This window comes from Phascolarctos cinereus, unplaced genomic scaffold (assembly GCF_003287225.1).
Source record: "Phascolarctos cinereus isolate Bilbo 61053 unplaced genomic scaffold, phaCin_HiC Scaffold_726;HRSCAF=1367, whole genome shotgun sequence".
NCBI classification, from domain to species: Eukaryota; Metazoa; Chordata; class Mammalia; order Diprotodontia; family Phascolarctidae; genus Phascolarctos; species Phascolarctos cinereus.
The window spans coordinates 304,517,583-304,541,493 of NW_027556098.1; the positions used below are offsets into that span (position 1 = coordinate 304,517,583).

At 36.8% G+C, this 23,911-nt stretch overlaps 1 protein-coding gene across 2 annotated transcripts in view; it reads left to right on the forward strand.

Annotated features, from left to right (window-relative positions):
- Positions 1–23,911, forward strand: part of DLAT (dihydrolipoamide S-acetyltransferase) — a 31,474-nt gene that overhangs the window by 3,618 nt on the left and 3,945 nt on the right. The window contains exons 5-11 of one of the 2 annotated variants that reach the window (XM_020989767.2): positions 191–317; positions 4,247–4,434; positions 7,344–7,497; positions 15,705–15,772; positions 16,890–16,988; positions 17,343–17,450; positions 22,644–22,759. In XM_020989767.2, the coding sequence (XP_020845426.1) occupies positions 191–317; positions 4,247–4,434; positions 7,344–7,497; positions 15,705–15,772; positions 16,890–16,988; positions 17,343–17,450; positions 22,644–22,759 (860 nt within the window). The remainder of the gene's footprint in view (positions 1–190; positions 318–4,246; positions 4,435–7,343; positions 7,498–15,704; positions 15,773–16,889; positions 16,989–17,342; positions 17,451–22,643; positions 22,760–23,911) is intronic. The other variant, XM_020989768.2, reaches the window with a different exon arrangement.

The following is a 23,911-nucleotide window of genomic DNA, read 5'->3' on the forward strand; positions in this document are numbered from 1 at the left end:
ATTTGAAACTGGGTTACTGTTGTCATTCCTATTCCATAAAACTGGTATTTCAGTTAATGTGGTGTCTTGACAGGTACTTGACAAAGTGTGCCTACCTGGTTCTTTACTTCTTGAGAGTTGCTATTATGTCCATTGAACCTGCCTCTTGATCCAAAGCAGTGTGTCTTCAGGTGCGTTTTTTTTTTTGTAGGTTCTGCTACCTGCTCTCTCTCCCACCATGACTGTGGGCACAGTTCAAAGGTGGGAGAAGAAGGTGGGTGAGAAATTGAATGAAGGAGACTTGCTGGCTGAGATAGAAACAGACAAAGCTACAATAGGTGAGTTTTTACCTCAGAAACTGACAAAGGCAGATAGCTGTACAGTAGGAGTAGAAGATTGCTATCCTACCCTGTGAAGATTGTGTGATAATGCAAAGATTTTCTAACTGGTAGAGTTTGTCTTGTGAGGACAAGTTTCATAATGAAAGTGACTGCACACTCATTTGTCAGTGACAAATAGGATTCTTATCCACCCAGTGAAATGTCAGTTTAGACATTGTATTTGAACTAGAGTTTGTTTCACAAGTAATGATTGTGATACCTTTTAGATATTTCTGGGAAGAAAACATAAGCTCTAGAGAGGTATTCTCACAAACAAGGAGGAAAGAAAAGGAATAAATAAGAAACAAGGCTAAATAATCTCTTTTGGAGTTCATTTATAGCTTGTTCAGTTTCCTTTTCTGAAGTTGCATTATTTAATTTCTTCTGTTAATTTTTTTTCCTTTTTTTTTCTTTGGCTAGGCAATGGGGTTAAGTGACTTGCCCAGGGTCACACAGCTAGTATGTGTTATGTGTTTGAGGCCGGATTTGAACTCAGGTCCTCCTGAATCCAAGGCTGGTGCTCTATCTGCTGCGCCATCTAGCTGCCCGCAATTTCTTCTGTTAATTTTTGGCCTTTTATATCTGTAAATATTCTCAAGTTGGTCAGTTTTATTGGCATATTGTTGGACAGAATAGTTTCTAATAACTTCTTTGTTTCATTTGATGTGAATTTTCATTTTTCATGCTGTTAATTTGGTTTTCTTTTTAATCAAATACCAATTTTTTTTTTAAAGCCAGCTCCTAGCTTTATTTATTAATTGAATGGTTTTTGGAATTTTTTTGTACTTTTATTTTGTTACTCTTATTTGGTTTTCAGATTTTTATTTTAGTACTTATTTGGATTTTTTTTTTCAGTTATTGGTTTTCTGGGTTTTTAGTTGCATGCCCCAATTCATTTGTCTTTTTTCTCTCTCTCTTTTGTTGATGAAAATGCTTAGAGATATAAATTTTCCCCTAAGGACTGCTTTGGCTCCATCCCAAAAATTTTGGTATGTTGTCTCGTTATTATCTTTAAAATTATCTGTTGTTTCTGTGATTCATTCTTTATCTACTGATTCTTTAGGATGACTTTATTGAGTAGGAGTTTCATTGCATTGTAGTTAGTAAAGGATATGGTTTAGTATTTCTGCTTTTCTGTACTTGTGTTTTTTTTTTAATGCTCTAATTATGTGGTCAGTTTTTGTAAAGGTACCACGCTGTACTGAGAAATTTGTAGACTCCAGTTCTTAGTATTTGCCAGAAATCTGTCACTTCTAACTTTTATAAAATTCTGTTCAGAACCTTAATTCCTTTCTTGGGTTTTTGTTTTGTTTTGTTTTTGTTAGAGTGGTATAGGTCTGAAAGGAGTACGTTGAGGTCCCCTCATAACTATAGTTTTACTTTCTTCATCCCTGTTTAATTTTCCTTTTGAGTATTTAGATACTATGCCATTTGGTGCCTATATGTTAAGTATTGATATTATTATTTCATTGTCTATGGTGCCTTTAAGCATAATGCAGTTTCTTTTTCTTTTAATCAGTTATTTTTGCTGACACTTTGAGATCTTGGTTGTTATGCCTGCTTTTTTATGTTTCACTTCACACATGATTTTTCTTTTAGCCCATTATTTTTCTGTATGAATCCATTTTAAGTGTGTTTCAACAACATATGTTAGGTTCTGCTTTCTAATCCATTTTGTTATTCTCTTCTGTTTTATGGGTGAGTTCATCCTTAGCATTCACAGTTTTGATTATTAATTGTGTGTTTCCCTCCATTTTTTCTTGTCTGTGCCCTGCACCACTCTCTTTAAAAAGAAAAGGGTAGTGAAAGAGGAGTGTGTTTAGCACTAGTGAGCTATACTTGATTCAGTCTCCTACTCTTTTATCCCTTTTCTTTTCTCCTTGATTAGACCCCATTCGCTGGTTTTTACCCTTTCTTTCCTATTAAGCCCCTCTTCATAATCCACCTTCTGAGTTTAGTTTGTTTTCTTTATGACTAAAATCCTTACCTTGGTCTCCCCTCTCTCTTAGCTCCTGTCTCCTTTTCCTACTGTTTTCCTTTGAAATTGAATGTATTCCTATACCAAACTCTGTATGTGTTTGCTTGTTTTCTACCCTCTTTTCCTTGACTCAGATCAAAGTGAGGTTCCAGTGATGCACCAGAATCCATACCCTCCTCCTTGTTTTCTACTTGTGTACCTCTTTTATGTGAGATAGTAAGTGTTCCTTATTTCTTCCAAGCCCTTTTCTAGTGTATTTGAATTCCTCTCCATTACAGACAATAAAAACATAACAAAGGCCCTCTGTCTTACTGAGTTAGGGTTCTGAGGGGAAACTTGTTTCTTCTCCCCCTATTAGAAAGCAAAAACTTTATTCTTCTATAATCTCTTCTCATTACTCATATGTTTATCTTTTTTTGACTCTTGTGATTGCATTTCAGTTTCTATTTAGTTCTTTTCATCAGACATGCTTAAGAATCTTCTGTTTCATTAAAGGTTTATTTTTCCCTGTAGTATTATATTTAGTTTTGCTGGGTGAGTTAGTCTTGGTTGTGATGCCAAATCTTTTATCTTTTGGAATATTGTGTACCCAGCTCTATGTTTCGTTATGGTGGTAAGCTGTTAAATCTTGTGTGATACTGACTGGTTCCTTGATACTTGAACTTTTTTCTGGCTGCTCACAGTATTTTTTTTAATCTGGAAGTTTTGTATTTTGGCTATGATATTTCTTGGGAATTCTGCCGTGCCCCGCCCTGCCCCAGGAACTGATGGGTAGATTCTTTTAATTTCACTTTGTTCTCTGGTTCTAATAGATCTGGGCAGTTTTCGTGATTTCTTGAAAAATAGCAAGACCGTTTTTTGGTCATAGCTTTCAGGTAGTCCAGTGATTTTTTTTTAAAGATTTTAAAGATTTTTTTCTTGTTTTCTAGGTCATTTTTTAAAAAAAAGTTTACCTTACATTTTCTTCTGTTTTTTTTTCCTTCCAGTCTTTAGACTTTGTTTTAATATTTCTTGCTCATAAAATCATTAACTCCTCTTTGGTCCATTATAATTTTCAGGGAATCTTTTTTTTTTAAAATCATCCTGCATCCTTCTCAAGGGAGTCCTTCCCCATTGCTGCCCCTGAACACAGCATTGCAAGCTACTACTTCTGTCTTTGATGGCACTTTGAGTCTGCCCTGGACTGTCCCTGGCTTTGCTGGCAAGAGGCCCAGATGACTTTTTCTACAGTTTTGGGGTGGAAGAAGTTACTTATTCTAGTTTCTCTTTTGATTTCTTGGTCATTATTCAGTATGGTGTGAATTTTATAGTTTTACTGGAGTCGATATGCAGAAGCTTATAGCCTGCCTCTGATTTAGGCAGGAAATGAAATATGTACTTTCTCACATCTATAACGCTGGGTATCTGTATTTGATTCAAACCAATTTCTACATAGAAAAGTATCATATCCTTGCATTCATAGAGAGACATGAATTGTCTGAACTGGTCATTTTGGATTCCCCAGTGTTGTTTGGTAACCTGTGTTATTTCTACAAAGCGAAAATACCTAGACCTGTGCTAGTGCCATTGGGCATATTTATTGGAATTCAGATGTTTATTAAGCACTTATGTTCTTGACACTTGTTGTGCCATGGGACAATTTGGGAGTAACTTCCATTCAGAACTGTAATAATATGTAGTTTTCTCTCAAGCTACAACGAAGCACCTTATCCCTTATCTTCACAAAACCATAAAATTAATTGTATTCACCATATATGATTCACTGGATGTTTTCCTTTAAGATTAATCTATCACAAGTAGTTTCTGATAATATAAAGGGAATTCTTTTCATTTAAGATCTCTCTGCTTTGAATTATGTGGAATAATGGGAACCTTTTGTATTGCATTAACTTTTTTTCTTTCATTAAAGGTTTTGAAGTGCAAGAAGAAGGATACCTGGCAAAAATACTTATCCCTGAAGGCACAAGAGATGTCCCTCTAGGAACACCCCTCTGTATTATTGTAGAAAAAGAAGCAGATATTGCTGCATTTGCTGATTATAAGCCAACTGGAGTAACTGATATAAAACCCCAAGCACCACCACCTACCCCAATTCCGGTAGGTATGACTCTGGAATGGAGGGAATGGGAGAGAGTAATATTCTTTGATACCTCAAGAGTATTCACCTAATGGTGAATAGTTTGACCCTTAGCTGTGTTTCCTCCTGCTGAGACCAAAGCATACTGAAATGCCCCAAGTATTGGTGTGACATGTAGTCTTCCTGCTTTAAATGTAGGATCTCATACTTTTGAAAGGTAAGGTTTCATTTCCCACTCATTTGGAATCATAGAATCAAAGAACTGGAGGGACTTTAGAGGCCAGCAGTCTAATTTCCCAGGCAATGGGTAAATCACCTCCGTAGTATCTCTGAGAAGTGGTACCCAGTTTCTTGTTGAAAACTCCTAGGGATGAAGTGAGCATTGTGTCATGAAAGAGCCCATTTTGGACAGCTGTTATTCTTCCATTTTGGACTAAAATCTACTTTCTTGTAACTTTTCACTCATTGGTCATAGTTCTTTTCTCAGAAGTCACATGGAACAAGATGTATAATATGTCTTTAAGCCAGCCTGTCTGTTTTCTTATTTTACTCTGCTAGCCTCTGCTAAGGTATTACAATGAAATCAATACTAATTTGTACCAGCTAGGTTTTAGTCCAGTCTCCTTTTGGAAAACACCAAACACAGACTCTTGACCTGGTTATAGAAAATACACCTTTTCACCACATATTTGACTAGTTTATTTACTGTTGGGATTTTTTTTTACATTCAGTTCGTTCTTTAAGTTAGGTCATTCTCTTTCTGCTATTTAACTTGTAATAATCTGTCACTAACAGTTTTCTTTGTACTTGTGCCTGGTGCTTCTGTATCATGGTTGGGTATGACCAGAAAAATATCTTTTAAAAAACCCAACCAAAAAACTAAAATCTAAATATAAGTATTTGTAATACCTGATACAGTGTAGATGTCTGTGTTTAAAAAAAGGTCATTTCAGAGCTTCATAATATCACAAAATTAGAGGTCATCAAGTCTAACCTCTTCATTTTATAGATGAAGAAACTGAGACCCGGAGAGGTTAAGTGATTTGGCTAGGATCAAGTAGCTAGTAATGGAGGCAGAACTCGGGTCTTCCTGATTCCAAGTCCAAGGTTCTGTCCACAGTGTTGTGTAGCTTTTCATGCTTGTAATATACCATTTCAACCATAAGATGTTCCCATGGTATGGACTCTAATAATAGCATTATAGTTGAGATATCTATGCACTCTTTCTTTCTTAATTTCTTTTTCTCTCTCCTCATAGGGTATCACACCCTTATCTGCCAGTGCTCTGCCCAAAGGGAATGCAAATTTTAATCTCTGAAACTTGTTTTTTCTTTTAAAGACCAGCCTTAACAACAAATAACTCTGGCTGTCATTGATGGGCCAACTGTAGGTCCCAGGCCAAGCCCTACTTAGTCTTTGTTTGGACCCTGATTGTCTGAGAATGAAAGTAAATAACAATTGTTTCTGTTTTGGCCAGAAACCTTGAGGGTCTTTCCCTCCCAGATCTTATTTTTTTTTTTAAGAGACGCTTCTTTGCCTCATTTCTTATTAAGCCTTAATCACTGAATGGGCCCTGCCTCACTCAAACTGTGAGACCTGTTTAAAGACCTTAGCTTATAAAGAAAGGTCTTGGTCCCCCACTGCATCTTAGGTCATCTCCAGTTGTCCTGATCCATATCTGGTCACTGGACCCAGATGGCTCCAGAGGAGGGTGGTGAGTTTGCACTGCCCTCCCTAAAAGAATTCGACCCAAGCCTTCTTTCATCCAAAGAGAAGGTTTATTAGAACATTCATCATATTGGGCAGACTCTTAAGGAGTCTGAACATTAGTGAGCTATTGGCTAGATTATAAGAATCTGAGCAGTGACTAGATTTTAAGAATCTAAGCACCTTAATGGAGACAAGATGGACCTTATATACAGAAAGGCTGTGGAAGGGATCTAGGAATAGCCAAGTAGTTTGGGGTTGATGAGGTCTAGAGGTTAGGGGTGCTGGAATCCCAAAACCATGACATGCAGGTCCTACCTGAAAGAATTCGACCCAAGCCTTCTTTCAGCCAAAAACAAGGTTTATTGAAAATTTGCATATTAGCTAAACTCTTAAGGAATCTGAGCATCTGTGGGCTATTAGCTAGATTGTGAAAATCTGTGCAGTGGCTAGATTATAAGAATCCCAGCATCTTAATGGAGATAAGATGGACCTTATATACAGAAGGCCTGTGGGAGGGATCTAAGAGTGGCCAGGTAGTTTGGGGTGACGGGAAGAGGGGCCTGAGGAGATCTGGATGGAAGTGGCCAGTAAGCTGGGGTGAACAGAACTTCTGGGACCTGGACCACGTGGCCAAGGGAGAATGGAGCCTAGCTAGGATTAAGTGTGGGAAATGACTGGGGCCTAGGGAGGTAAGACAATAGAGGGCTAGACTAGGTTTAGGGTAACAGAATTGAGAGATTGGGTGTATCCACAATGAAAGGTCAGTTTGTAGCCTCAGGAGAATGCCAGAGATTGGCCTTGTAGGAAAGTCCACAGAGTTTTTCTTTTGGGGTCTAGATCCTGTCCTCATCAACTTCCCTCATGGGTTGGTCCTCTTTGAGAACAAAGGACAAATAGCAACTTAAACCTAAAGTAATGTTGATTGTATCACCTAAAATAATTTTTGAAAATAATCTCCTGTGTAATTACCCACAAAATTATGTTTTAGAAAACATTTGATCTTTACCCCTTGTACATGTAAAGGTAGAAACTGATGTGATACTTGCCATTTGGGGTACTAGGATGTTGTGAATATTAAGCAGATGTATGATCTCTCATAGAAAAGCAAAGATGATGTAACTAAAATAGCCACTCATTTAGAAGAAAATACCAGCTCTTGATCTTGGGAGACTGACCTTACCAATGGGACACTAACTCTATCACTTTTTATCTCTGTAAGATGGCTGCTGTTCCTCCTACTCCCCCACCTATGGCCACTGCACCTTCAACCACCAGTCCAGTTATTCCTGCTAGTACAAAAGGAAGGATATTTGTGAGTCCTCTTGCAAAGAAATTGGCAGCAGAGAAAGGGATTGATCTTACACAAGTGAGAGGTAAGTCTGTTTCTCTGAAAGCTAGGTTTATTAAATGTTTGATTTTATTTTTTTCTCTTGTTTTATATTGCCTTCATTTCCAATATAACCTTCCCCCACTTTCTTATACAGGACAGCTTTTCCTTGTAACAGTAAAAAAGGAGAATAAGCAATTTCAGCAAAATTAATCTATCACATCAGTCAAGGTCAGCAGTATATGCTGCATTCCATTTCAGTAGTCTTCTGTTCTTGCCCTTTTTCCTCTATCCCTACACAAAGGAGAGAGTCAAATTCTCATATTCTTCTTTGTCTTCTTGGTCATTAATATTATGTAGTATTCAGTTTTGAGGCTTTTTTATTTCCATTTACATTATTGTATTCATCTTATGTACTGCTTTCTTGGTTCTGCTGATCTCACTTAGTTCATATTGTTATAAAGAAGACCCCAGACTCAGTTCTGAAGACTGGTGTCTCAAAGACTTTAAACAGGTCGTGTCCTTTCGATTCTCCCAAGAAGCAGGCACACCTCCTTTGAAGGGGAGAGTGCCCTAAGTACAGAAGGAAGAGCAAGCTTTATAGTTAGTAATTGCCTAATTCCTCCCTTCTGGATCAGGATTGGTCCTAATCCTTCTGGGTTACAGTCTTCCTTATATGCCCTGTTCATACATTTTATATACATGTGATCCCTACCCCTTAACATACATTTTGTGCCTAGAATTGTGTTGTCTCCCCCCCCCCCCCCCATGGAGAAGTTAGCCTCTTTGTGCTGATTTCTTTATCTGCTTATGTGGAAACTTAACTCTTTTATTTCTCACAGTATTTTCTGTATTCTTCATGCTCATCATTTCTTATTCCACAATGCCATTAAAACAAGTTGATAACATCAGTTTGCTTAGCCATTCCCCAATCAATGAGCAGCACCTTTGTTCCAGTTTTTTACAACCACAAAAAAGTACTGCTCTAAATATTTTATTGCATATGAAGTCTCTATCTTTGGGATAGATACAAAGCAGTGAGATCTCTGGGTTAGAGGTTATGGACTTTTTAACCACTTTTTTTTTTAATCCTACTTCCAAAATGGGAATTGTTTATCTCCTTTAACAAACACTTATCCAGTGGAGAATGGCTGTGAAAGGAGATTTTAAAGGGACATTTTGTGATCATTTTTTTTCTTTGGGCATGGCCCAGGACATAGTGTGTCTGGAGCTGTGGGGAGGATCAAACCTGCTTTTGCAGTAATAACATTTGTCTACCTGAAAGTTGGTTAAAGAGACAACAAGCTAGGTGATAAGTAAATTCATATTGTTTTATTCCCTTAAGTTAATCCATGTACATGGATTTAGAGCTTTAACTCTGACTGAATCAAGCAATTTTAGCAGGACATTTAAACCCTGCCTCAGGATGTCTGTGTTAATTGGTAGGCAAATGTCAGATCCAGAATATCTGTGTTTCCTTTACCATCCTTTACCATAGAATATCAAGATAAGAAAAGTCTAATTATTCAAGGTATTGTCTGGGTTAAAGGTGCCTTAGTGGTCATAAAGAGAAGAATGCTCTTGATCAGCTTTAGCTGTTGAGACAGGAAAGGGTATTCTCTGTTCACTCTGGAAGAAAAGATTAATTCAGGTTTTTGGCCTTTGTTGGGGCTCAGTTGATCTTAAATGAATGTCATTTCCTCCTTTAGGTAAGCCAAAAGCTTCACCTGTAGATCAAAGAAAGGTGTGGGGGAAAAAACCTTCTCCTTCCTCAGGGGGTGGGAAGAGATGTCTACTTGGAACAGACATCTTTCAGATGATCCTGGAGTCCACATCCAGAAGTTGGCAGCTATGGGAGTAGTCATATAAACTTGATAGGGGCTCTTAGAAGATGTATGAGTTGATAATTTAGAGAAAACAGTGTAACATAAATCCTTAGTTAAAGGTACATAGAGACGGTTCAGTTTTCTCAGCCACGCAGGGCTAGGTTCAAACAATACAACAAAATTTTTCTCATAATTCACAAAATTGCATAATTACATCAAGTCAGGGGTACAGATTAAACTACTCAGAGGGCTCACAATAGACGAGTTTTGAAAAGGGAGATTTACATGTCACCAAGATAATCAAGAAAACTTAAACATGAACCATATAAATCAATGCAGTCATTATTGCCAATGTTAACTAACATTAAGTTCCTTGTATCCCAGTAACTTATTCTCAATGTCTATTTAAACAGCACCTTTTGAATACCAGATGTCTCATGTGCAATAGGTTTTATTCTTAGGCAGTTTAAAAAAAGGAGTTCTATTTCTCTGTTTTAGACCTAGAAGTTCCCAGATAATTCTGACTTAGTATAAATTAGTACAATCACTAAAATTTGGTTCTCCATTTTTTTATATCATCTGCTGCTTCTGTCCTTACCTAATTCCTGTATCTGGTATAAGAATCTTTTAAAATGTGAAGGTCCAACCATAAAATGACCTCTCCTGCCTTTTAAAATTACCAGACAGATACTTTAATAAAGGAAATATAGTTTCATTTACTTTTATCATTATCTTATACAATTTTTGGTGTAAAAATCTAAATTTGAGATCTTGTTATCAAAACATGCTTAAATTTCCATGATAGATAAATTTTGGAAGCCAGTCATATACATCTGTATATAATTCTTAGAGGAATCAGTCTAAATCCTGTTGCTTTTCTCAAAATTTGCTATCCTTTTTAATTGGACACCTATCACACTACATCTGTCTTATCACTTTGTCTAATCATTTCTTCCTTAGGAAGATGTTATCCCTATATTATTTGGCCATGAATGTAAGTTAAAATTGCAAGCTATTCATACTTGCATCCTATTATGGTAACTCAGTATCCATCTATTATTTAATAAATTTGGTACTGTACTTACAGAGCATCTTGATTATAGAAATTTGCTATAAAGGAAAAATGAGGGACAATGTCATATATCAGAAGGAAAGAACTTCCTTAGCTCTGTTTGATTCCAGGCATGAGTCTTATCTGATAGCCAGGGCTCAGGATTTACCAGGTGGGGAATTTTCCTTTTCAGAAAGCAAATAGCACAATTGGGAAATAGAGTCAGGAAGGTCCTACCTAGGCTGTGTCCAAGGTCATCCTCAAAACTCTTCCCAGACACAGACATCCACCTTTATCAGTTATCAGCCTGCAGCACATGCCATTCTACTATTGGCTTCATGACAACTCAGACAATTATCCAGGTAATCAAAGCTCAAAATAATAGTAAATTGCTGTCCCATAAAGTCACATATCCTAGCTAATAAGAATTTAATCTCACATTGGTAACGGTAAGAGATTGATCACAGAAAAATATTACTGCTCTCATAATTCCTTTAAACAATGGGAACATCTTAAGGTGAGTCTTGAGCAGCTTGCATAAATTTCTACACATGTTCTAATTCCAGATTAAAAGTATTAGATTTCCCATTAAGTTAACACAAAAGAGCTCACAAGTTACTACTCTTCACTAACATAACTATCTGTATCGGAATCCTATCCCAGTTTGAACAAAGCAAAGAGGTTCCTGACTAACCTCACAAGTTGATGGATTTGTGTGTCCTTGTTCACAAGCTTGCTTATTCTTTAATTATACTCACTCTGGAAGAAGGAGACACTTCAGGATTTGAGTCTTATACATCTAAGTTGAAACATTAATTTGACTCTTGCTTAGGTCACGTAATGACTACAGACTCAGATCAGAACAGCAAGATCTCTTGTTTTACAGCTCATTACAATAATTTAGCAGTAAATTATCTTGCAAATGAAAATTTAGTAGGCCTTCAAAAAAAATAAATCAAGATATTTCTTCTAAAACTATTTCCCTTTTTTGAAAACAGCTTAAAATTTATCCTGATGTTAAGAAGAATAATCACTAAACTTATCTTTCTTTTCCACCTTTAAGCAAAAATAAACCTTTAAAATTGGAATTCATTAAAACTAAGTTGGTTTAAGATGTCCTTAAGTAACATAAATTCCCAAAATACTGTAACACACTAAATTCCTAGTTATTACAGAATTCCTGGATATCACAAAGTTCCTTAGTCAAAAGGTGTTTGTAATGGAGAAGAAATTCAATTTTTATAAGCCATGAAAAACATACCCAATTAAATTAGCCTTATCCCAATAACAAATATTATCAAGCCTTTAAAAAATTTACTTAGTATCTTTTTTTCCGTTGTCTTTATGTATATGTCTAGAAATTAGGAAAAATTATTACGTTCTGGAATCTCACATAGTGAATGTGATAGTCCATAAATTTCCAAAATAATGTATCCCCAGGATTCTCATTTACTCAGGAATTCCACAGCACAGGAAAATTTTACACAGACTTGATAAGAATTTTAGGTGAAACTTACTCTTAAAGGTAAATAAAACTTGGAAGTTTATTCTAACCCATTCATTCTCCCCTATTTTTTTGGGGGGGGGGTTGCAATTTTTTTAAAAATTTGATTTATCGATAATCACTTCCAAGATGGCTCGCAATCTGATATAGGCTATATATATATATATATATGTATACACACACACGCACATTCTTATTAAACATATTTTCAGATTAGTGATGTTGTAAGTAAAAATTAGAACCAATAAGAGGAACCACCAGAAAGAGGAAACAAAACTCAACAGAAGAGAAAAAAAATAGCAAATGGTATGCTTTGATCTGCATTCAAACTCCATAGTTCTTTCTTTGGATGTGGATAGCATTTTCCATCAGGAGGCTTTTGGAGGTGTCTTAGATCCTTGTGTTGCTGGGAAGGCTTAAATCTATCGATATTAGTCGCTGCACAACGTGGCTGTTACTGTGTACAACTTTCTCTTGGTTCTGCTCACTTCACTCAGCATCAGACCATACAAGTCTTTCCAGGTTTTTCTGAAGTCAGCCTGTTCATCATTTCTTATGGCACAATAGTATTCCATTACATTCATATACCACAACTTGCTCAGCCATTCCCCAGTTGATGGGCATCCTGTAAATTTCCAGGTCTTTGTTAGGGGGGTTGCAATTCTTGATCTAACATTTCTAGATGATAAGAGAAATTGCTTTTTCAACAATATAGCTGATACAGTTTGTTTACCAGATTACTCCATAATAAGAAAATTTAGAAATATAATCATACCATAAGCAATTATCAGGTATTTAAAACTTGAAACAGAACCAATTAATTACCTGCTTATAACCCAATATACTTCATTAAATATTAAGTTTTCAAATTCTCATTTTTATCACATTTTTTTAGAAGACCAATCCATATGCACAATTTCTGCCTCACAATGGTCTCTCAAATTTTACAATTTAAAGTTTTAGAAATACAATATGATTTAGAAACATAGTAATAACACAAACAATAAACTTTAGAAGACATCAGTTACATTTCCAGATTATACATATAGAGATTATTGATCTTATTACTTTTGGTATTTAAAAACCAGTTCAGAGTTATCAGGTATGGAACAGTTACATTAAATTAGAGAGATAATGTCATCTAACATATGCCAGTCATTGTTGTAAGCACTTTACAATCATTATATCATTTTGATCCTATAACAACAACCATTATTATTTTTTCCTTTACAAATCAGGAAACAGGGCAAACAGATAAAATAACTTGCCATAAATTCCAAAACTGGAACAGAGGAGTATGGGACTTACCAAGAATAGAAGTTGGCTTCTCATGTCATAGTGCTATTGCCAGACCTTCCAGGGGCTGGAGTGGCTGATGCCAGGGCCTTCTTAGTGGTGATAATTCTTGGTGGCAGGGCTTAAGGAATCTCATCTTAGGTCTGACCTGTCCGCTTATCCCCTCCCCACAGCTGCAGAATTTACTGAGGCTGGGTGCTGGTTGCAGCTGCTGGGTCAGGATGAGCAGAATGTATTGAACCTGGATGATACTCCCAGGCCTTGCCTAGAGGGGTGGGCTGCAAAGTACCCAGGGGCACAGGGCTGATAGCAAACTATCATTGCTAGTCTGTGATGGCTGCCCCTCTCCTCCTTTTGCCAAGTGGGGAAGGCTGATCTAAGTTTCCCCTACAGTTCTCCAGCATTCTATTCCTTTTTACAGTCTCCATATTGAGATGCTTGTCTCTGGGGAGGGAGGGAATGCTGAGGAATCGGGATTGAGAAGTGTTTTAGCAGAGGGTGAGCACCTGGAATTGCCCCTAGTCTCAGAAGTTTTCTCCAGCAGTCCCAAAGTGATCAGTTTCCCAACTTCTTAATGATTAATCTCAAAACCTCCAGAATCTGCTAAGATGTGTTCAGCTGTATCTAACTTTTTACTGTAGGTCTAGACTGGCGGGCCTGGAACCACAAGGAAAGAAGTCTTACAGCTTTGTTGCTTTCCTAGCTGCAGCCCTTAGAAGTCTCTGGGTGACTTTAAAATCTTACAAAATAACAGACTCACAGCACACACAATACAGACACACTGACAAATTGACAGGACAAATACTATACAAACATAGTGTGACATAGTACACACTTAATGACAGAGAGAGAGGGAATTAGAGGCTTGTTAGAAAACCCCTAACATGAATTGGTTGTTATTCCAAGGAAGGGAGGTTGAAGAATTTGCAAGGATCCCAAGACCAGATAGTATAACTGGATCTTGCAAGCCTTCCTCAAAGTGCCCTTGAGGTTGCAGATTTAAAAGGGCAAGTCCCAATGAAATTAAGTTCGGGGATCTGAGTCCTCATCAGGACCATAGTCTTTAAGGGAACAGGGGAGGGGGAATGGGAATTATTCAGAGTTTGGGAAAGTGGCTTTGTGAGCCTTAAGGGAAGAGGCTTCTGCCTTTCCTTATCCCTCAGCCATCTCAGCAGCTCAATGATGAAAATATTCCCACTCCTGGTTAGATGTTTTGTTGGCGTTTAAACTTAATTTGGCTTTAAGATAAAGTAACTTTGACCAGTCAAAAGAAGCCCCGTTGTGACCAGCATAATTTGGGACTATCTTCAGTTAACTGACATCAGTGCTAGCAGTACTTGTGATTACCAGATTGGCAATGGTTTGACATATGAGAGATGGTGGTCTTCTTAGCTGGATTTCTAGTTTTAGTTTCTGACTGACCCATAACCAGTTTCTGTAGATCAATCCTTACCAGAGGGGATCTAACCGATACAGTAGCCAGAGTTTCTGAACTTCGACTTGATCCCCAACCCCAGAGCCCACTTAAAGGGAATTTTCATTCAGACTTCAACCAAACTAGTGGGAGGTCCATGGAAGCTGAGAATAGGGGAAACTTACCCAAACCTGTCAAGGTTAGGACTCCAGGAAAAAACAAGATCCTGAGGCACTTGAACCACTAGTGTTGCCAGGGTGGGATGTTGTTTTCTCCTACTTCTTCAGTTCCATCCCATGTCGAGGGGCAGTTGGTTAAAGAGACAACAAGCTAGGTGATAAGTAAATTCATATTGTTTTATTCCCTTAAATTAATGCATGTACGTGGAGTCAGAGCTTTAACTCTGACTGAATCAAGCAATTTTAGCAGGACATTTAAACCGTGACTCAGGATGTCTGTTAATTGATAGGCAAAGGTCAGATCCAGGATATCTGTTTCCTTTACCACCATAGAATATCAAGATAAGAAAAGTCTCATTATTCAAGGTATTGTCTGGGTTAAAGGTGCCTTAGTGGTCATAAAGAGAAGAATGCTCTTGGATCAGCTTTAGCTGTTGAGACAGGAAAGGGTATTCTCTGTTCACTCTGGAAGAAAAGATTAATTCAGGTTTTTGGCCTTTGTTGGGGCTCAGTTGATCTTAAATGATTATCACATTTTGTGGTGCTTACTATGTGCCAGGCACTATGCTAAGCACTTCAAAATCATCTCCTTTGATTTTTACAAGAACACTGGAGGCAGGTGCTATTAACATTCCCATTTTGTAGATGAGAAAACTGAGGCAGACAGATTTGTTCAGGGTCACATAGCTAGTAGGTATCTGATGCTAGATTTAAACTCGCGTCTTCCTGATTCCAGGCCCAGTGCTCTATCCACTGTGTAACCTACCTGACCCTGTATGGTACAGGGGAGCCAGACTCTTTGCAAAATTCTGCATGTGGTTTACTTTCACATATTGAAGAATGATAGTTGGACTCATACAAATTTCATGTTTAAAGAAGCTTTGTCCAGGAGCAAGGAGAAATCTTTGTCAGTGGTAGGTTGATTGGTATAGCAGTAATAATTACACTAGAAATCCAGTTGTATTCTTGTGTGTGTCTTCCAGGGACAGGGCCAGATGGCAGAATCACCAAGAAAGACATTGAGTCCTTTGTGCCTTCAAAGGTTGCTCCTGTGAGTTGAACTTGGTCCCTTTTGCTTATTGCTTTCCATGAGGGTAATAGTTCTTTTACAATAGTCTTCACTCCTAATCATTTGGTTTGCATGTTGAATGTTACATTCAGTACTTTTGTGTGAAATTGATACCAGAAATATAAGGTTTCTTTTGCTTCTGTTTAAATTTAGTGTACAGGTATTAGTGTTCTACCCTTGGTGTACAAAGATGCATTACTGACCAACAGAAATGTGTTTTGAGATTTTCAAGTATTAGCAATCTAGGATTTGCACAAATATCTTCATATAATTTTATCTAATCCCAGTTATTAACAGAATAATTTACTGGTTTACTGGTTTAAATCTGGTACTGTGTCTAACTTGCTCACTTTAGCATCCCTGACCTTGCCTTCGTTAGGCCATTTTGGCTAGAGAATCATGCTTATAAACCACTCAACAATATTGCAATTAAATAAGATTGATAATATTTTCTTTTAAAATTAAGTCATGCTGATCTTCTAAAATTATTTTTTTAGTCTAATCCTTTGTTTTCATCAATGTAGGGAACTACCTGGTGAGGAAACTTCCTCTACATTTGCAGATTAGCAACTATTCTGCACTTTGTGATGTTAGAGAATTGTCTGCTGTGAGGTTATGCAGCTTGTCTGTGGTTACAGCCAATTTGTGTCAGACACAGGAATTTATTAACTTGGGTCTTTTTGACTCCCAAGCCCAGCTCACTATTCATTGTACCATGCTGCCTCCCAAGTTCTGGAAAGGGGTGATATTTGCTCTTCTTTCTACTTAAGTCGAATAGCCTTATTTTAAAGGGTTATTCATTTCTGTGAAAATGGAGAGGGGGTTAGTCCAGTCTAAAAACTACTCAATGGTACTGTGACTTAGAGGATATAATGTTTAAATATTAATTCAAAATTCAGAAACAGGTCAAACAAGTCCTTTCTGCTGACTAAAGATGACTTGGAAATGACTATTCTTTAAAAACAAATTGAATTTTCATTCCAGTATCTCTAAGGTCACTTGACAATATTGAGCTACCCATTAAGAATCTTAAGACTAGATTATTATTCTAAGATTGGTTCCTAGTTTTTAAGAGTTTTTTTAACCTCTTTGTCCACAGGCTCCCCCTCCAACAGCGGCCATGCCCGCACCAGCTCCAGGAATAGCAGCAGTTCCTACTGGTGTTTTCACAGATATCCCAGTCAGCAATATTCGTAGAGTAAGTGTGCTTCTATAAATCTAGAAATAGCTGTTGGCTTTACTATTAAGTTGCTCCTGTGCAAAGTGATGACAAGGTGATTTCTTAATTGAAGGGTGAGATGGCTGGTATGTTGAGGTGCTTGGAATTAATCAGTGACTTTGTTCTGCTTTAATTAATAGAATAGGAAAATACTAAGATAAAATGCAAGTTCCAGTTCCTTAATCCTGTTGCTATGTTTCATTGCTGATTGGTTTGACAGTTACTAATTTTAAGGATTTTGGTTCGGGGGGGGAAATGGGGGGAAGAAGAAATAGTGAAATTTTTACTTAAGTGATTATTTACAAACCTGCCCAAGTGACTTTTTTTTTTTAGGTTATTGCCCAGCGTTTAATGCAGTCCAAACAAACAATACCTCATTATTATCTTTCTATTGATGTAAACATGGGTGAAACTTTAGAAGTACGGAAAGAACTCAACCTGGTAAGATGTTGGGAAATTCTTATCTGGGAATGATTTTTTTTCCCTATATATTGTGTTTTTATACTAAATCTGTTAACAGTAGGTATTACCACCAACTTCTGATTGGCTAATTGTGTTTTTTTTTAAGGGGAGATATTTATTTCAAATCTTATTATGCTTCATATCTCTTATTTCCATTCCCTCAGTATCTTTATCTGTAATGATTTCAGTGTAGACAACAATCAAATTCCAAGGGCTAAGACCACTAGTATTGTTATTTTCATGTATAGTAGATGAATGATGTCTTCAAAAGAACCATATTGCATTAAGATAAAAATGAGCCAAGATGTAAAAAGCTTTTCAGTAACTTTGGGTTTGTGAGCTCCTTGTCTATTTATACTTCATAAAATTAAGTTATTATTTTTCTAATTTATCAAATTATTATTTCCAGATCTATCAGTTGATAGATATAAAAATTATCCATAGGTACATAGACATATACCATGTATGTCATTATACCACGTAATTTACAGTCGAACTAAAGAATATTTCTTATATTTTAGTGACTACAAACTTCTCCCAGGTACAAGCCCTCACCTCTTTCTTATATATTTCATTCTAGTTTTGTTGCATGGTTACAAGGCATGGATCACAATAGCTTCTTTTTCTTTTTTTAAGTTTATTTATTTAGTATTTTATTTTTCCCCAGTTAACATGTAAGAACAGTTTTTAATATTTGTTTTTAAAACTTTGAGTTCCAAATTCTCTATTTTCCTCCCTCCCCATCTACCCCCTTTTTGAGGAGGCAAGCAGTTTAGATATAGGTTATATGTGAAGTCGTAGAAAACATTTCCATAATAGTCAGGTTGTGAAAGAAAACATAGACCAAAAAAAAACCCTCAAGAAAAATAAAGTAAGTTTTTAAAAAAGTATGCTTCAATCTGTATTCAAACACCATCATTTCTTTCTCTGGGGATGGATAGCATTTTTCATCGTTAAGTCCTTTGGAAGCTGTCTTGGATTATTGTATTGCTGAGAGTAACTGAGTGGTTCTTACCTGACCAATTCTTTGCCACTAGAAAAGAGCTGCTATAAATATTTTTCTATGTATAGGTCCTTTTCCTTTTTGCTTTTTATCTCTTGGGATACAGACCTAGTAGTGGTATTGTTAGATCAAAGGGTATATGCATGGTTTTATAGCCCTATTCCACCAACGGTGAATTAATGTCCCAGTTTTCCCCTATCCCCTCCAACATTTGTCATTTTCCTTTTCGCTCCTCTTAGCCAATCTAATAGGTATGAGTCAGTGCCTCAGAATTGTTTTAATTTGCATTTCTTCAATCAATAAGGAGTTAGAGGATTTTTTTGTATGGCCATAGATAACTTTGATTACTTCATCTGAAAACTGTTAATGTTTTTGATCATTTATCAGTTGGAGAATGGCTCTCATTTTTATAAATTTGACTCAAATCTCTGTATGTTTGAGAAATGATGCCTTTATTGGAGACACTTCAAAATTTTTTCACAGTTACTATTGCTTACAGTATTTCCCTCAATCCTATCTCTCACCCCCCATTCTGTTTTCCTTCTCTTTTTCACCCTGTCCCTCCTCAAAAGTGTTTTGCTTCTGACTACCCTCTCCTTCAATCCCCTCGCCCCCCCCCATCCTCTTCACCCCCTACCTTCCTGTAGGGTAAGATTTCTATACCTAATTGAGTGTGTATGTTATTCCCTCTTTGAGCCAGTTTTGATGAGAGTAAGGTTCATTTCCCCCCCCCATCTTCCCCTCCACTATTAAAGCATTTTCTTGCTTTTTTTTATGTGAGATAATTTACCCCATACTACTTCTCCCTTTGTCCCAGTACATTCCTCTCTTACCCCTTAATTTTATTTTTTTAGATATCATCCCTTCATGTTCACCTCACACCTGTGTCTTCTGTCTGTCTATACTCCTATCCGCCTTAATAAGAAAGTTCTTATGAATTACAAGTATCATTTTCCCATGTAGGAATGTAAACAGTTTAACCTTATTAAGTCCCTTATGATTTCCCTTTCTTGTTTTTCTTTTTATGCTTCTCTTGAGTCTTGTATTTGAAAGTCAAATTTTCTATTCTGCTCTGGTCTTTTCATCAAGAATGCTTAAAAGTCCTCTATCTCATTGAATGTTAATTTTTCACCCTAAAGGATTATACTCAGTTTTTCTGGGTAGGTGACTCTTGGTTATAATCCTAGTTTCTTTGCCCTCTGGAATATCGTATTCCAAGCCCTATCATCCTTTAATGTTGAAGCTGCTAAATCTTGTGTTATCCTGACTGGGTTCCATGATATTTGGATTGTTTCTTTCTGGCTGCTTGCAATATTTTCTGCTTGACCTGGGAGCCCTGGAATTTGGCCATAATATTCCTGAGAGTTTTTGTGTTGGGATCTCTTTTAAGGGGTGATCAGTATTCTTTCAATTTCTGTTTTACCCTTTGGTTCTAGAATAGCAGAGCAGTTTTTCTTGATAATTTCTTGAAATATGAAGTCTGGGCCCTGTTTTTGATCATGGTTTTGAGGTAGTCCAATAATTTATCTCTCTTGGATCTGTTTTCGAGGTCAGTTCTTTTTTTTTTTTTTTTTGGTGAGGCAGTCAAGGTTAAGTTTCTTGCCCAGGGTCACACAGTTAGTGTCAGGTGTCTGAAGCCTGATTTAAACACAGGTCCTCCTGACTCCCAAGGCAGCAAGCTCTATTCACTGTGCTGCCAAGCTGCCCCAAGGTCAATTTTTTTTTTTTTGCTTTTAGGCAGTTGGGGTTAAGTGACTTGCCCAGGGTCACACAGCTAGTAAGTGTCAGGTGTTTGGTCTGAGGCTGGATTTGAACTCAGGTCCTCCTGACTTCAGGGCTGGTGTTCTGTCCACTGCACCACCTAGCTGTCCATCAAGGTCAGTTGTTTTTCCAGTGAGATATTGCACATTATCTTCTATTTTTTCATTCTTTTGGTTTTATTTTATTGTTTCTTGATTTCTCATAAAGTTATTGGCTTCCATTTGCTCAATTCTAATTTTTAAGAAATTATTTTCTTTATTGAACTTTTTGTACCTCATTTTCCATTTGTCCAGTTCTATTTGTTTTTTTTTTTTTCAGTGAATTTTTGTGCCTCTTTTTCCATTTGGCCAGCTCTGCTTTTTAAGGCATTCTTCTTCTCACTGGCTTTTTGTACCTCTTTTACCATTTGGCCTACCTTGAAGTGTTATTTTCTTCATTTTTTTTTGTCTTTTCTTTACCAAGCTATTGACTTGTTTTTTGTGATTTTCTTGCATTTCTCTTATTTTTCTTCCCAATTTTTCCACTACCTCTCTTAGACTTGATTTTCAGAATCCTTTGAGTTCTTCCCTGGCCTGAGACCAATTCTTTTTTTTTTTTTTTGGTGAGGCAGTTGGGGTTAAGTGACTTGCCCAGGGTCACATGGCTAGTGTCAAGTGTCTGGTCTGAGACTGCATTTGAACTCAGGTCCTCCTGACTTCAGGGCCAGTGCTCTATCCACTGGGCCACCTAGCTGCCCTCAATTCATATATTTCTTGGAGGCTTTGGATGTAGAAGGTTTGACTTTGTTATCTTCATCTGAGTGTGTGTTTTGATCTTCCTTGTCACCGTGGTAACTTTCTGTGGTCAGACTTGAGTTCATATGTGCCCTTAGTTACTAGTTGTATGACCGAGGATAGTTGGGAAAGGGGGTGGGGTGGGGTTTAGGTTGGTCCCTGAAGGATGTATAGAATTTCAGGGGGTGGGGTGGGGGACATTTCAGTTTGGGAGAATGACTAAAGTAAAGGCCTTACTGGAAAGAATCTTGTTTGGGGAGAGGGGGGCATCAGAACTGGGTTCTTACCTTAAATCTGCCACTAATGTAATTTTGGGCAGGCTATTTACCTCTCTGGGGCCTTGTTTTTTTTTCCTCCTTCCATTATAAAATGAGACCATTGAACTAGATTTGTTTCATTGTGATTCTAACACTCTGAGATTCTGTGGACATCAGGAAGAGACTAAGGAGGACTGGAATGGAATAGTTGGGAAAGAGAATTTGGATCTGCAGAGTGTTGTATGGTTATGGAGGAAGGCTAAAGAAAGAATAAGTAGGCTGTTGCGGTGACACGAGATTTGAAACAGTGACTGGATGAAGTGGGCAGTATTGGAATGGAGAAGAAGGAAAGAAAAGTGATTTTTTAAAATGAACGAATGGAACTTGGTGACTGGATATTTGGGATAAAAAAAAGATGTAAAAAGTTTTTGTTACATTATCCACTTGATCTGTTTCTTTGGTGATTTGACATTGAGTACACATATATGTTCATTGTGTCCATTATAGTATTTGTACTGCTTTTCTGGGTTTTTCACTGGAAGTCAAATTTCATTACTTTTTAGAAGTATGTACTACTATATTTAGTGGTTAGCAGCATGCTTTGAATTAAATACTCAACCTTATTTCTGTAACAGGAAAAGTCATAGAACATGCTCATCATTATCCAAATTGTTCCCTATGTTTTTGCTTTAATCATACTTCTGAATTGTGCATAAAATAGTACCACTTTATAACAATTCACATTTATTCACTATTTAATAGTTTACATTTTTCTCACAACTGCCTATGAGGTAGGTGGCACATAGGCATTACAAAATAATGCTTTTCTTTTTCACTGTGCTGTTGCCTAACCTTTATTTTTCCTCTGATAAAATGTTTATTATTGTTTTTGTCTGGTAGTTTCTCCAAGACTCTGCAACAGCCTTCTTTCATTTCAAAATTTCATTTCACCACAAAAACCAAATAACTCTTATTTCATAGTAACCATAGAAAAGCAAGTGAAATTAAGTTAGGATCATTGAGCTGAGATTTTCCTGAAGGAAATTGATTCAGAACCCTGAACTCAAGTTTCCAAAGTTGAAGATGCAAAAAGGAATGTTAAATGAACTTCAGCTTTTCATTAACTAGATCCACTAACTTTATATTAAATGGGAGAATTTTTTAATACTGATTTTTTTCTTAAACTAAACATTTTACTAAAAACAACATTAAATGTCAGTATCTCTAACTCATCTTGCTTTATGCTAAAAATTTTAACATTTCTACCAGCCATCTATTTAGATTAGATTTTGTATCATGTAATCTCTTTCCTTTTAAGATTGTGCAGTTTGAGGCTTTATGGTATAAAATAGCAACAGATTGTCTTTTTTCTTTACAGACATTGGCAGGGAAGAGTAAGATTTCTGTCAACGACTTCATCATTAAAGCTTCGGCTTTGGCGTGTTTGAAAGTACCTGAAGCTAATTCTTCTTGGATGGACACAGTTATAAGGCAGTAAGTATAGCTTTATTGAAGTAAGCTATTAATTACTAAGTATTTATTAAATGCCTAATATGTCCATCATTGTGTTAGTTGATGTAGTGCCAGGGAAAAAGTAGAAACAGAAGAAAAGTTTTCTTCCCTATGTCTGGTGATGAAAGTAATTTATTCATCATGTGGTTGAATGTTTAATTGTGTTATAAACTCTTAGTGTTCAGAACAAGGAGAAAGTGTTGTATAAATGTTTAACGCACAGTTGGTGGCATAGTGGATAGAGTGCTGGGCCTGTATTCAGGAAGACTTGAGTTCAAATATGGCCTTAGTTGCTAGTTACCAAATATGGCCAAGTTATGACCCTTGGACAAGTAACTTAACCATTGTTTGTCTCAGTTTCCTGAGACCTTTAAAATGGGGATAATAATAGTACCTACCTTTTACAGGGTTTTTATGAGGATCAAATGAGATAATATTTGTAAAATGTGCTTAACACAGTGCCAGGCTCATAGTAGGTGCTATATAAATGCTTATTCCCTTTCTTATCCTTCCCATACCCTGATGTCAGGGTCAGAAAACTTGGATTTAAGGCCCAGCTGCAAACTGTTTAATAACTGTTAAGTTGAGCAAGTAATTTTGTTCTGTTAGCCCTGTTTTAAGAAGCACCAATGTAGTACAAAGGAGAGCACCATAACATAGCCTCTGTTTTCTTTACTTGCCCGCCTCTTATTATTAGGTGCCTGAGCCCTAGGATAGAGGCCAAATGCCTTGTTTGACAAATAGGCCCTGAGTGACTACTGAAGATACTTCTCACATGTTTGATACCACAAAGAGAAAAGGCCAATATGGAATCTGTGGAGTCTTTGTCTATCTTTACTTTTAGCCTGTATGACTAAGCTGGAGAATCACTAGGTTAGTAGTTTTAGGAGGTGTGGTATTGTGGAAAGACTGATTCAGATCCTGACTTTGACATTTACTAGTTGTGTGACCTTGAGCATGTAACTTAACCACTATGAGCCTTGGTTTCCTCATCTAAAACTGGGGATGATATTTGCATTATCTATCTCACCAGGTTGTTTCGTGGAAAATTTAAAGTGCTAAATTCAAACAGTGTGGACTCCTGGGAAGCTAGAGCAATCTACACATAAACTTGATGTCCAGCAAAGGTCTTCT